At 34.6% G+C, this 15,942-nt stretch overlaps 1 protein-coding gene across 3 annotated transcripts in view; it reads left to right on the forward strand.

Moving 5' to 3' along the window:
• KIAA1328 (KIAA1328 ortholog) overlaps positions 1-15,942 on the forward strand; it is a 341,990-nt gene that overhangs the window by 54,113 nt on the left and 271,935 nt on the right. For all 3 annotated transcript variants that reach the window (XM_058557017.1, XM_058557018.1, XM_058557019.1), the window contains one exon: positions 2,299-2,414. In XM_058557017.1, the coding sequence (XP_058413000.1) occupies positions 2,299-2,414 (116 nt within the window). The remainder of the gene's footprint in view (positions 1-2,298; positions 2,415-15,942) is intronic.

Below are 15,942 nucleotides of genomic sequence, written 5' to 3' on the forward strand. Positions count from 1 at the left end.
GAATGAGATTGAAACTACAGGGAGCCACTGTTAGGTTCCTTTTGAATACTTTCTAACTGAATAAAGTTACTGTGATTATTTTTGTCTATAGTAGGAAATTTTCAGTAAATATTTTTAAGTAAATAAACATAAATGTTCTCTTATCTACTTACAAATTTTCCTCTTCAGTCTTGTCTTTAAGATTTTACCACTCTAAACAGGGAGAGATTTTGCTGCATATTTTTTCACCTTAACAGTATTTATTCTCTCCTTACAATATGTATATAGTATGACTTATTTATCTGTATTTTATGCATAATCCTACAGATGCATCACTTCCTTTGTTTTGCATTATCTATCCTCATGCTAAATTTTATATCTTTGTACTTTTTAATATTTCTCTTTTTATCTGCTTCTTCTCTCATCCTATGGCTATAGTTTCCCTAGATTATAATATTATATACCATGTACCCTGACCAAATGTTTGTTAACTTCTTTCTTATTTCTTTACAAATGTTCTCCATATTTATAAAGGACAAACCGCAGTATCAACCAAACCACAGTATCAGGATATTTATAGTATAGTGAAGGAAGTTATAGAACTTGAGCTGGGACGAATTGTTAAAATTGTCTGGTCTAGCCTTTTTTCTTTATGAGTGAGAGTCATGATGTCCAGAGAAATAAGCACACTTTGCCAAAATTACCAAGTGTACATGTTCTTCTTATTTACAGTTTGAGGGGTTTACTTGATTTGAAGCAGTTTCTTGACAAAGGTATTTCAGAAGCTTTTTGATAGAGGGAAGAGGAGTGATTTGGATGGTAGAAATAATAAAGGGTACAAATATTTGACAATTTTAGAAAAACTTAGAGGCAATGGGGAATTACTGTGAAAGATGTTAGTGCAAGTGTCCTTGAGAGTAATAACAAGAAAAGGAAAGGCATTGGGAAGAGGTGACAACAAGGAGACAGGATAACCTGATACTAGAGTATAAATCTTCTTCATATGTGTATATTTGTTCTTTGTTTATTGTCTGGATTCCTTGTAATTGTATCAGTTTTAGAGATTACTCTTTTAGAAAGAAGGGCTTGAGTCCCATTCATAGGCCTAGTAGTATGCTAAACATAAATAATGGGGGTTGGGGAAATGATTTGAATGTCATGATGAGCAAGAAGAAATCAACCTATTTTTTGAACACGACTGTGTGCCATGCACTTTCACACAAATTTCAGACAAGATGTAATCAACTCTTGAACATTCAGAATTCTAATTTTCGTTCTGTTATCTCGTTGATTTCAATATCTCCACCAGAACGCTAGCAACAAAGGAAAGGCTATGGAGTTCATGTTATTCAGAAATTTCTCTGGGAGAGTACGCATCTGGGAGGATGTAAATTTAGGAGCTCAAAGAAAAGGTTTGGTTTTCCTGTGGATTTCACTTACACATATCTTGGTGTGATCTTATAGGATAAATGTGTTGTACTCTCCTTGGAGAAATAAGCACCAGTAACAGAGAAACTTAGGGCTAACATCCCTGTGAACAGAGTTAACATGAAAATTAGGGTTGCCATTTTAAGATAAGTTTTAATGTTGTTGTTTAGCTTTTTGTTTTTCTATTTTTTTGTTTTTTGGTTTTTTTCCTCTTTACTCTTTTCAGAAACCACCCCTTTTTGGTAGGATTGAGTTGGAATACTTTTCAGAGTTAAACATTAACGATACAGATTCTTTGGTCAGTGTTTTTAACTTTATAATCATTTTTGGACCAAGAATAAATATAGTGCGAACTTTTTTCTATGTTAATACCATCTTTTTATCCCAGTCCAGTTATTTATACGGTACTGAGGAATGCAGGGTATCAGTACCAGGAAAAAGAATAAAATTGCCTATGTATATTTAGTGAAATATTTAAGAGATATTTATAGTGTTTGTTTCATTGGCAGTATTTAAATAAAAGTGTGAAAAAGATCTAAATCAAAGTAAATTGATTGTGCCTATTTTAATATTGAAGAAATGAAACCTATATTTTAAAAATTGGATGTTTTATTGTCCGGCATTATAATTACGGATCTATGTTCTGCATAGGATTTTCCATATTTAAGATGCTTTTGAAGATTGGAAACATTCTTGATGTAAAAATCACAGGCATATTTTAATATAAAGGGGTGGAAGAAAGGTTAGCAAAAAAAAAACAGAACATAGAGTATTTCTGAAGAAACCAGTGAACCTGTGGAAGAAATCTAGTTTTGGTAAACTGCAGCTGTAGGTACATATTTTATTTTATTCTCATGGGCATTTTCTTTTTCATTTTTGTGTTTCTTTCAGAGTAAGTGAGGAAAAGGAAGTGACAGAAGAACGACTCAAAGCTGAGCAGGAATCATTTGAGAAGAAGATCAGGCAGTTGGAAGAGCAGAATGAACTGATCATCAAAGAAAGGGAAGATATCCTTTTTGAAAATTCTCTTTTTTAATGTGCAGAAAATTTGACTCTTTCGTGAAGAAAATGTAAACTCCAGAGAAATAATTGTTCTAATTTATAGCAGGGAGTAAATCTGCCTGGGCTGCCATTTCTAGGCAGTCAGAACGACACTTAACAGCATGTGTGGTTGCTTCCTTTTGCTTGATGTGGCCATCCAGCTGTTCTGCTGCTGCCATTATACTGCAGAGCACATATTTGTCAACTAAAAAAGACAATAAGAAATTTGGGCATGAAAATGTGGTCTTGGAACTTTATTAAATTCTGTTCGACTACTATAATTGAGCCTGAAACCTCTTTGTATTTGGTATTCTTTTTAGCTAAAGCTTTGACCATCCTAAGGAATTCTACTCTAAAATCATAAAAATAAAAAAAAATCTGTTATAATTTGTAGATATTGTAATTGGTAAGTGTTTACACTGCAGCGTAAAACCACCAGACTATTCTCATGGAGGAGAAAACTTTTGGGTTTATAGCTAGATGGGGGTGTGTGTGTATCTGTGTGAATATTTATATTGCATTACTTGTAAGGAAGTAAAACAAAAACTGATATTTTAACTTAAGAGTTGTACTTTAAGGGAGATGTGAGGTAAAATAAGCATCTTTCTGACATTTCTTTTGAGTGGGTAGAATTACCTGTCTTTGAGTATTTTTTGCAGTGGTATTGATATAAAAGAGAAGTGACTGTCCCTAAAGTTGGGGTGATGGATCAACCAGCTAAACTAGTATGTGAATGCTTGAGGAAACCACTGTCCTTATTGTCAGTATCATCATTCACTTGATTGTTAATAATTATTTCAAAGATTATTCAGGTGTCAAAAATGATCATATATTGACAGTAACTATACTTTTGTGAATATCAAGGAAATAGAAGCTTAAAGATAAATTAATTAGCTTCAAAAAAAGCACAAAAATATAACTTGTGAATATAACAATATGAAAAATGAGTTCTGAACGTTTACTTTTCAAACAGTGGGAGTACGTGGTCGGAAATTAATATAATCAGAATTCTCAACCTTGACTTGCTGAGTAGAATATTTGTGAGGCTTATTGGCCCATAATTCTAAAGGAGAGCTTTTTCAATTTTTTTTTCTGTCTCTCTTTAACATTTGAATAATCGTCTTGAGCCTCCTCTTTTCTTTGCCCGTTGACTTTTTTGCTCTAGGCTGTCAACTCTCAGTCTAGACTTTCTTGTGAATTTCTTCCTGCTGCTTTTCTCTCTAGGTTAAAGTAGTGCTCTTTAGTCAGAATTCACAACAAACTAACTAGGCTCAGCCACTTTTGGTCTTGCACTTCTCAAGCGGAGTAGTGACTTGGGAGCTTAGCGCTTTAAAGAAAAGGTAGATTAAGAATGCTTTTATTTGCAACAAAAATTCGCTTTACAGGGTCTGTTTTTCAACTCTGGAGATAAATGGCCTCTAGCATTGATTCAGTGGCTTAAAGTTTCAGTGCTGACATCTCTACAATTCTCTTAGATTATTCTAATATTTGCAAAATTCCAGGTTGCAAAATGGTTGCTCCAATTCCAGCTATCATATTTGCATTAAGCAGGAAGAAAGGGAAAGGAAGAGGTCCTGATGGTTGTGATTCCCCTCCTTTTTTTAAAAAACATGAAATCTTTCTCAGAGCACCCCTCCCTCAGCGGTGTTTTATAAGATATTTATTGTCCTGAACTTTATTACATGGCCTTGCTAAGCTGCAAGAGAGGCTGAGAAGGTGAGCATTTGGCTTGTCCAACTTATATAGTGGAAGGCAGCAAGGGAGAAGGGGATTGGGAATGACGTCAGCCTCCATCTCTGTCTCTTAGCAGAAGTAGTGGAAGTAGAAATCACTTTTTGTATAGGGAAGAGGTGGTGATACCTTGACCTTCCTGAGACAAAAAAATAAGTATTATGTCTAATGGAACTGGGGTGAGTTGGGGAAATAAAGTGAGAGAGGGAAGTAGCAGACAATTTAGAAAGGCTGGCCACAGAGAGTGGCCTTGTTTTTCTGGTGATATGCTTAACAAAAATGTGTGGCTAAATAGAAATCTAATTTCAGTGGAGTATTGTATTTAGCACTCTTAGGGTTGAGATTAGTTGTATTTGGTCTGAAGCAGTCTAACCTCAGCATGGCTATGAATGATTTCGTCTGTCATGCTAAATATTAAGATACCCTAGGTAATTGTAGTGACACAATTTTTCCTGTTTTCTCCGTGACTTAGCTCAGGGGTCAGCAAACTACTGCCATGTGCCAAATCCAGTATAGTGCCAGCTAAATCCAGCCACACCTATTCATCTTTGTACTGTTTGTGGCTGCTTTGGGGCTGCAGCTGCAAGTTGAATAGTTGCAACAAAGACCCTCTGGCCTGTAGAGCCTAAAATATGTACTATCTGACCCTCTATAGAAAAAGGATAGACCTCTGATCTATTGTATAAGCTAAAAGGAAAGGAAAAGACATGTAAATAAAGTCAAAAACTTAGACATGTGGTATAGTTAGACCTTTTTTACATATGAAAGGCTTTGATTTGAGCATTTTATTATTGTTGTGAATGAAGATTAGAGTAAATATTAGACCATTATCAAAAATTGAAACAGTTTAATTAATTGGTTTAAGATTTTTTGAATCACCAAAAGATAGGTGGTATTTGTGGAACTTGTCAAAGAAGGGAGAAAGAAAGATATGATTAAATAACAGTGCCATCCATGGTTTTTATTCCAAGTAGATTGCTCAGGTACAAATCTCCTTTACCAGCATAAACCTGTCCAAGGTTAATATAGATGATTTTATAGTACATAAAACTCTATAAAACTTAGAAACATAAAACAAGGTTATAATTTAAAACAATATAATTTTAACTACAGATACATTTACCTATCATACATAAATGACTCAGACTCTTTCATACACGTGAAATCAGATAATTTCAGATCATTTGAAAGTCTGTTTCTTTGTGAGGAACTATATGAATTCTGATTTTTGACATGTTAAAGATGTTATACTAAATTTATAGGTTTTTGTTTTAAAAGTTCTAATAACTTGATTTGTTGATCAACTACACAAACACAGATCAGTCCCATAGTAAGAAAACAGAAAAGATATTGTGCATGTTTGCGTTTGGATCAGGCTTTTGAAAGATTTGTTCTTAGAGTAAATAGAGAATATTATTATTAAAACATAAAAATTCTTGATAATTTTCAATTTTGAACAAAGAAACGTTATTTCCGGGGAACTTAACTATGTAAATGAATATGCCATTTACAAAGTCAAGCTGTCTGATGAATCTAGTAGATTTTTTGTCTAGCTAAATGAGTGTGAAAGGAGAGATAAATCCGAAACTTAGAGGGAAGTATGTCCAATAGGAGTAGTTCTGAAACATGTTAGCATGTAAAAGTATAAGACACAGAGGATGTAGCTGTTAGGGAAAGTTGATTAATATTTGAGCTAATTGTATTTCCAGAACATATGTCGCAGGTCATGATGATATCAGAAGCTTGCAGAAGGAAAGCAAAGTCTGATGTTTGCTGACTTCACTGTTTTAACTAGCACAGCAAGAGAAGTGACAGTGAAGAAAGCACGATGGGCTTTAGGTCAAAATCCTGTTTTAGCAGTGATTAGCTATCTGACCTTGGGAAAGCTGCTGAACTTCTCTGAGTCTCTTTTCTCATCTATAATATATGGATAGCTAATAATGCCTTCTTTGCAGACCTGTTGAAATTTGGTAGTTTCTTTACATTATGTGTGAAAAGAACCTAGCAGTGTCTTGTACTTAGTAGACACTGAAAAAAGATAGCAATTCTCATTATTACTAGATTAATATGGATGAGGGATGAGATGACTAGACCCTCTGTTTCTCCTTTCTGTGCCTTTCTTCACTGGGGTTTCGATGGTTTTCATTAGGTTATGCAAGTGCTTAGGCTGTTGAGCGGCACGGTAGGAGCATGAAATTGAGCTGTTCTTTGCTTTATCTTCTAATTTCTGTGAAAGAGGAAACCTCTCCGTACTGCTTGTAGCTGTTGAGTGCTCATGGTGGAGGAAACCAAGTCTTATTTTCTCTCCCAGAAACCAGACTGACAGAGATGTTTGTGTTTTTTTCCCCTTCTGATGTTTTTCCATTATCCCCCTGATTGGAACTTAGTAAATCAAAGAGGTTTAGAGGTGCTTATAGCCCAGATCCTTGAGCCCATTGCATGGGTGGTCATTTTAGAAACCTTGCTCTAGGGAGAAAGAATTTTAAAGGAAGTAACCTTAATCTCTCTCTCTTTTTTTTTTTGATGAGGAAGATTAGCCCTGAGCTAACATCTGTGCCTATCTTCCTCTATTTTGTATGTGGGATTCCTGCCACAACATGGCTTGATGAGCAGTGCATAGGTCTGCGCCCGGGATCCAAATTTGTGAAGCCTGGGCCGCCAAAGCAGAGCACGCAAACTTAACCACTATGTGACCAGGCTGGCCCCCTGATTTTTTTTTTTTTTTTTTTTTTTTGGTGAGGAAGATTAGACCTGAGCTAACATCTGTTACCAGTCTTCCTCTTTTTGCTGAGGAGGATTGGTCCTGGGCTAACATCCATGCCCATCTTCCTCTACTTTATATGTGGGACGCCTGCCACAGCATGGCTTGATAAGGGGTGTATAGGATCCGAACCTGTGAACCCCAGGCCACCGAAGCAGAGCACGTGAACTTAACCACTACGCCACTGGGTTGGCCCAACCTTAACCTTTTTGAGGAATATTTTAGAATGAGCCAAAGGTTTTAATATGTCTGTGCTGAAAATAGACTAAATTCCCAAGAATTTTATCTAATTATGTTAAAAAAATTGGTTCAAATAACAGTAATACTTCAGAGGTATTTGAAGCTTTCTGTTTAACTATACATCTCTGTTACAGGACCCAAGCTACCATGACCTGCCACTGTGATCCATTAGACTTTTACCAAGGATAGGAACCATGTTGTAGGAGAAACTGTGTTATAGATCTGGGTGAAGTGGTGTTGGATAGGGAGGATTGGGAAGTAGAAATAAGTTTCATGAGAAAGGAAATAAGTTTCAAAAGAAAGAGCCAGTCTCTCCTTTCTAATTAATCTTTTTGGCCTTTCATAAGAGAAGGGAGGAGTTTCTCTAGTCTTAGAAATAGTTTTGGGAGAATTAAAAATCTGAACATCTTAAAATGGAAAAGACTGTAGACCAAGGAGAGGGTGTTTTGGTGTCTGGCAGTGTGGTATACTAATATAGCAAAGTATGTATGTTGCCCAACACCTTATCAACTTTGATGAATCTTAGCCTTTTTGTTTTGAATAAATATTGGGTTTTTGTATTTTGTTTACAAATTGAGTTCTATGGTGATAGAATAATATTCTGTGTACTTGGGTAAAGTCAGTTTATTCCTTTTAACAAGCCCTAGACAATATTGTTTTATTAATCTAATAATTATCTTTAATACTGTAGAAGTTATACTCCTTGAGGCCTTTTTTTTTTGCTTTGTGATGCTGTATAATTTTAGCATGTTTTGGACCATTATCATTGTATATAGTCCTGGAATGTCATTTTAAATCATAACGACAGATTAAGTAGCTCTTTCCATTTGTATTACAGAGACATAAGCATGCTTAAGGAAAGAACTGATTGTTACTAGTTTTTTGTTGCCTAAACTGATCTTAAAGGTATTTTGTTGTCTTAAAAATACTTAGATGTTAATGCTAACCACAGGGAGGAATTGATAAATGTTTGCAGAAAGTAAAAACATTATAAAATTTTATCCATATACTTAATTTAATTCCAGTAAGCCTTTCGGGGTTAAGTTACTCTGTAGTAGTGAGTTATATTTACACTTTACTTTTCTGGAACTCATCCAAGAATAAGAATAGAAAGAAGTATTCCTCAACGTCTCTGGTCCCCTATTTTTGCACTTTTCTTATGAGAATTCTTGAGGCTGTCATATGCATAGTAAACTTATTATCTGGTGTCTAGGTTATAAGTCCATTGCAGATTAAAGGCAGAAAATTAGAAGTAGGGAAGGGAGCTACACTGAGAATATTGAAGCTAACAGGGGAGTTGACAGGAAAACTGTTAAAAACAATATAAGAACTGAAAATGCACAGCAGTCTAAAACACTGCCCACCTAGATATTTCTCAAGGCCATCATTTATTAAATGCAGTGCAGTAGTTAACATTCATAATGATGATTCTGAGGCATCCAAATAATGCTAAATTGTTTTTATCCCATCACTTTTAGTTCTTCTACTACTTCTGTTAGTAAGATGTCTTACATTTGTATATTGGTTTTCTATTTATAGAGCACTTTCACTTATGCTTTTTAATCTTCACAGTAACCTGGTTAAGTTAGATGAGGCAGATACTCTTGTCCTCATTTTACAGATAAAGATACAGATCTGAAGAAGTAACTGAAACAGCCCCTTGCAAAGTTAGGAATGAAATCTTTTGACACCAAGTATCTTTCCATGATACCAAATTATTTCTGTATCATGAATTATACAAATATCAATAAGCCTTACTTTTCTAGCCTGATTTATAGTTAAAGCACAATTTTATGAAAATTTTTAATATTTTTTACAGTGCTTTTTATCCAAAGTTGGTTAAAAAATTTTTTTGGTACCAAAAAGAGTGTAACCTGAGTTATTCAGAAATCCAGATATATAGAATGTTCCTGAGATTTTCTTGTATTTTGGCATTTCTATTCATTCATGAAGTTTTAATCAATAATTTTCGTTCTGAAACATTATTCCCAGCCCATTGTCTTTTGCTCTTTTCATGGACACTTCATTGCTTTCCTGCATTCCTTCATTACTGTATAGTATCCTTTTGACCCTGTCTCCATTCTCTCCAACTATCCTTTGATTGACTTCAGTCCACCACTGCTGCCAGATTAATCTTTCTTAAGGGCTATTTTTATTACATCACTTTATTACATCCACATTGCTTTTTAATACCTTTCCATGGCTTCTTATGAACTAAAGTATCAAATGCACGTTCTTAATTTTGATATTCAAGCCTTCTGTTACTGATATCATGTAATATATGTGAGCTTCACTTTTATGCTCTCTTGTATGATCTCTACATACTAAGTAGGAAAGACTCATTGGTTTTTCCTACTTATTACAGTTTATTTCTATTTCTTTGTCATTGTTCCTTTTACTAGTTTTCTTCTTTGAGACTTCTTTAAGACATATTCTCTGATAATTTTTTTTTTTTTTTTACAGTATTTGGCTCTTAGAATTCTTCAAACATTTATAACTGTACTAACTGCCCTAACTTGTGTATTTTATGGTTCTTTGGGCAGCTCTGGTGTTCTTGCAGCAGTATTGGATTTCGAATAAGAAAGCTTAGGTCAGAGTCTTGGATCAGCTACTTTATATGTTTGTGACTTTACAGAAGTCATCGAATGCAGGAGCATTTCAATGGCGTTTTAGAAGAATAAACCAATTTGCAGTGGCTTTCAACTTGAGTGGTGGTAAGAAAGTGAAGGCTGTGAAGAAAAGGAGATATTGTCTAGCCAAAGGGGCATCTATATTTGAAGGAATGTTTTTTTGGTTTGTTTTAAGGCTAGAAGAGAATTTTGAGCAGTATTTATATGTTGAAACAAATGTGCCAGCAAATGATTAAGATCTGCTTTCCATCTTATAGTACCTTTTCTGATTTTCAGTTTTTCTTCTGTGAAAATGATACAAGTCTTAAAGAAATTGCGATAAATTTATCTAACTACTGAATTTACATGCTTTGGAGTATTGAGATATGAGATTGTGCTTTTTAACCCCTTTGCCCTCTGTTCTGGGCTTAGCAAGATTCATTTGTTTATGTATGTGTGTGTTATTTTAGTATTTGCTGTAGATTGAATTGTATCCTTCCAAAATTCATATGTTGAAGCCTAACCCCCCCAATGTGACTGTATCTGGAGATAGGGTTTTTAGGAGGTAATCAAGGTTAAATGAGGTCATAAGGGTAGGGCCCTAATCCAATAGGACTGTGGCCTTAAAAGAGGAAGAGAGATCTCTCTCTTTCTCTCCCTCCCACCTCCCACCATGTGAGGACACAGCAAGAAGATGGCCATCTGAAAGCCAGGAAGAGAGCTCTTACCAGAAACCAGACCCTGTGGGACCTTGGTGTTGGACTTTCCAGCCTCTAGAACTGTGAGAAAATAAATTTCTATTGTTTAAGCCACCCAGGCTATAGTATTTTGTCGTGGCAGCCCAAGCAGATTTAGGCGGTATTTAACATGTACTTAGTTCTTTGATATTTTTATTCTAAGTATAAGGTGAAAAGGCCTTTCAGTGTAGCTGTAGAAGGGTAGTGTTTCTAAACATTAGTGTGTTTTCGGATATCATTCTCCCTGATTATTTTCCCTCATTTTTATTCTCCTGGTTGGATTTTAGTGCACTTGGAACAATAATTTTTTAAATATTATTTTGTATTATTTTTTGATGAGATTTGCTTTTAGAGATTTCTCTCCCTTATTGTCTGAGATCCTTTTAATATCTGTGGTATACCCACTTTATAATAAAACAAATAGTTTTACTTTTCAGGTTTGATTTTGATAGTGTTTTGATTTCTTTGGCTTACTGAAGGCTCCAGAGGTGGAGATGCAGCACCCTCAGAGAATAGCTTCTGTGTTGCTTTATAGTGAGTGACACTGGGATTCAGGTAGATGTGGATTGGGGCTTCTAAAATGGCCCTCGTGGCTAAGGGATTCATTTGTTTTTGATGCCCACATGTAAATAAACTCAGTAGACTGAAATTCAGAAGAATTGATTTTCTACATCTCTGATTTAATTTAAAAATTTTTTCCAGAGATAGTTCTGCTCTGGGTAGGTAGTACTAAATCTATTTAGCATCATTTAAAACTACTTTGGAAAGTTGCAACAGTCTTGCATGAAGAAATAGACTTTCAATAAATCAATTTCTTAAAAATTATCAGGAGATTATTTCAGGAGAGTTCATTATTCCTTTTAGCCTTTCACATAACTGATAGTCTTTAAAGGGCTATTCTGACGTAATCTCTTCAGCCAAAGCTATTTGCCATACCACAGCTTGTGATTACTTTAGACTTGAATATAACGAACGACTTTTATTATTAATCAGTAGCAAATTTGTCTTAGTGTTGTTAACCTTAGTATTGCTTTCACTTATGAATAGTCAACTGATTCGGATGGTAATATTCTCACTTCAGTTAGAATCTTATACAATAATATTGCCTTTTTTATTTTTATAGTTATATGCAAGATTTTGCATTTCCAAGCTCTGTAATTATTCAGAAGTAGTAAATCTAATTATAGTCATGTAATGAACAGAAGTTAACTGAATATCTGAAATGGATCTCCCTGTAGATAAAATGGTAAGAATTGTCACCTTCTCCCAATTTTATTTTCTTTTGTTAGTACAGAAATCCCAGGCCATTGAGCTATTTTCCTGAATCTTCAAGCTTGTGAAGAGCAGAGCCAAATGGAGAAAGAGTCTTTCCTATCAAAAGTCTTAAGCAGTGCTTGAATTTCTAAATAAATGTAGCCTAGAAAATCCAAATATCTAAAGATAATACTTGTGTTCCGGTTCTTCAGTTTTTCAAATAGTTGTTATGATGTGTGTGTTTTATTTTTGGCCATACCTGTAAGACCTTTTTCCATGCAAAAGCTGATAAACACAGGAAAAGCAGCAAGAGGCAAAGCAGAAAATAAGAAAGAGATGAAACCGACAGAAAAGAAGAATAGAAATAGTAATTGCCCTAGTGAGAAATTTGCACTAGAGAAAGTTGGACAGTAGAGAAGAGAGCCTATAATATGATGACAGAAGAGAATAGTTATTAGTTGAGTGCAGGGAAAAATTGACAAATAGCCTCCTCTGTGTCTCCTTCATAAACCCAAGGCATCAGTGTGCCAGGGTAAAAGCACCAGGGCTAGTTAAGCAGTCTAGAGGCAAAGGGAGTGAGAGTAGGTTTTAGTATGATGGTAAGTGTAATCATTTAAGAGATATCACAGCATTTATAATTATATTCTTCATATAGCATTATATAGTAATTTGAGATGGCAGAGAAGTGCTTTATGCTGCTAAGGCAGCTTTTTTATCCTTATTAAATCAAAAAAACAATTATGTGAAAAGTCCTATTTGTAAACTTTTAGTTAATTAAAAATTGGATGTCTCAAGTATGACTTATCTCAATCTGTTGATATAACAAGAACACTAGTATTTTGGAAAGAGTACTAGAAGTCTAAAACTTGAAATCTTGACTTAGTTTTGCCTTTAAACTAGTTCTATGACCTTGGATAAACTGACCTCTGCAAGTCTTAATTTCATCATATGTAACATCTTAATGATATCTGAACTATTTACCACATAAGGTGATCAAGTGAGCTAAAATATGCAATTTTTTTCAAAACTATAAAGCTCTATGAAAATTTAAGGTCTATAAAAATATTTTCTTGCCCTAAAAAAGTCTACAACATACAAAATAGATATGAAGGTATATTTGATAAGTCTTTCAAATATTATCTTTTATTTCAGATGCTATCTTTTGTTTGAAGAGTTGTTGTGGGGTTTTTTGCCTTTAGAGTCCCTGTTCAGATTTCTGTTGCCTAGATAGGTTTCTAGTTTTTGAAAAGACAGTATAGTTTTTGAAGGAATATGCTTTTTGATTATATGAGGGAATATCCTTTTAAATTTTTCAAAGCAGTTTTAAGAAAGCTTGTTGCTGGGCTGCCTGGGTAGCGTAGTGGTTAAGTTTGGGCACTCTGCTTTGATGGTCCAGGGTTCACAGGTTCGGATCCCAGGCGCGTGCCAACGCATCGCTTATCAAGCCATGCTGTGGCAGCATCCCATATAAAGTAGAGGAGGATTAGCCCAGGGCCAATCTTCCTCAGCAAAAAAGAGGAGGATTGGCAACGAATGTTAGCTCAGGGCTAATCTTCCTCAAAAAAAAAAAAGAAGAAAGCTTGTTGCTAAGATAAATCAAGTAGGAATGGCTAAGGAATCTCAGCAACATATGGTGCTCTGACAAGGCATAGAAGAGATCTTAAGTAGAACCTACTTAAGGATGTTTTATAAATCTTTGTCAAGATTAAGGTTCTTTGTACAGGAAATGCCAAAGTAACTGTAATGTAAACAAGATATATGTTTATTTCTTTTTCACGTAAAAGACATCTGAGTTTTGGCAGTTTGAGGCAGGTATGACGACTGCGTAGATTTTAGGGAGCTGCTTTTTATCTTGGCCTTCTAAGCTTCAGCCATCACGTGCACATTCTAGTCTGCAGGAAGGAGTCTGTTAATTTTGAAAAGTTTGTTTTCAATTTAATTTTAATTTTCGGGCCGGCCCCGTGGCTTAGCGGTTAAGTGCGTGCACTCTGCTGCTGGTGGCCTGGGTTCGGATCCCGGACATGCACCGATGTACCGCTTCTCTGGCCATGCTGAGGCCGTGTCCCACATACAGCAACTAGAAGGATGTGCAACTATGACATACAACTCTACTGGGGCTTTGGGGGAAAAATAAATAAATAAAATTAAATTAAAAAAATTAATTTTAATTTTCAATTGTTGGGTTTAGAAATACAGTCAATTTTTATCTTTTGACCTTGATAAATTCTCACTTGTTACTTTTAATAATTGTTTTACAGGAACCTTAGGATTTTATATGCAAACAATTATGTGATTGGCAAATAAAAACAATTTTAGTTCTTTCTTTATAATCTTTATGCCTTTTATTTCTTATTCTTACCTTATTGCATTACCTCTAGTTAGGTATTGAATAGAAGTGATGATCAAGAACATTCTTGTCTTCTTACATATCTTAGGGGGAAGTTATGTATTTCATCCTTAAGATTGATGTTAGCTACAGGTTTTTGATAGGTGCCTTTTGTCAGACTGAAGGAATTTCTGTTTCATTCCTAGTTTGCTAAGAGATTCCTTTTGCTTTTTGTTTTTAATTGTGAATGAGCACTGATTATTCATAGTACTTGACATTCTAGTATATATTTATTTGTTGTCTATTTCCCTCATGGGACATCATTTCTGTCTTATACATTGAGAATCTAGTGCAGTACCTGCTACTCAGTAGGTACTCAAAAAATACCCATTACATGAATGAATTGTTAAACCTGAGTTTCTTGATCAGACTCTTGGGAGAAAACTTGCACATTATTGCTGGAGCTGCACAATCATAGTGCTCTACTACCACCTGGTGATAGTATATCTAAATTACAGTAAAAGCATCTTGAGAGCCTGAATGAACAAACATACTAGAGCTAAAACTGCAAATCATTGGACTGAGGTGACAGTTATAATTTCAAAATAAACATATATTCATTATATATAACAAGACTGAGTCTGAGATTTAGCAAATATTTTTCATATTTAGTAGGTGCTGAAGTGTTTTCTGTTTCCCTGGATGCTGGAAAAGGATGAAAGATCAATTTCATTACATATGTTAAAGAAACAATAAATTGTGAAAGTTGACACAAGTGGAATGAGAGCAAAGACATTTCTATATTTGCATTCCTGCTCCATCAGCATTTCCTTGCTGTTAGGTGGTAGCTAAACTTGAATTTTAAACAAGGATTTTCCAGCTTCTTAATTTCTTATACTAAATATTTAATATATTGCAAGAAATCCATCTTGTGGCCAAGAAGGAAATTTTAGGTTTGTTCTTAAAAATTCAATCCCTTAGTTCCACAGAATTCACTGAGGCATAAATGTAGAACTAAGTGGGATTTATCTGTTATATTATGCAGCATCTTGGAATGAAACCATCTCTCCTCTACACTGGTATGATTACCACTGTGTATTTTCATTTCTTAGCCTCCCTTTAAAAAAATGGACCATGTGCCACATATATGTTAATAAAAAATTTTAAAAATATAATTCAAATCCTAAAAATTTCTTATCGATGTTAAACGGTCAACCTTGTAAAATACTGATATTTTTACATAAAGGTTAGCCCTTATGATCAAAATACCCTAGGGCGATAGTATTGGGAATACTGTTTTAGTAATAAAGATTATACTGTGGATAAGTTCCCTACAAGGCCCCATGATGGTAATACCCCTAGATTTTGTCTTTAAAGAAAACTGCTGAGAGGCAATAATTTTTTTTTGTATGTGTACCATTTTCATTAATGCATAGTAATTGATGGAGTTGCAGTGACTTGTAGCAGTAATGAGTTCTAAACATAATAATGCACTCTTTTCTAATAAGTGAGCACTGCTGGGGTTTAAAAGCATACTAAATCAGTTGCTTTAGTATGAATTTATTAGTTTTTTTCAGCATTAGCTTTAATAGTAGTTATTTACATAAGCGTACATCCCATTAACCGCCATCAGGGCTGGAAAACATGCTGAACTATTCATATTTTCATATAATTATTGAACATAATGGTTTCATTTGCATTTCTAAACAGTGATGTTTCTGTCAGCCTTGGAAATAGTGTCTTTACGCAGTCCCTATTTCACATCCACTTATTTGACATCGTTAAATTTTATGCTAATGTGCTTCCCTAGAATATCATCAGTAGGACAGATGCTTG

Source organism: Diceros bicornis, chromosome 16, assembly GCF_020826845.1.
Source record: "Diceros bicornis minor isolate mBicDic1 chromosome 16, mDicBic1.mat.cur, whole genome shotgun sequence".
In the NCBI taxonomy this organism is placed as follows: domain Eukaryota; kingdom Metazoa; phylum Chordata; class Mammalia; order Perissodactyla; family Rhinocerotidae; genus Diceros; species Diceros bicornis.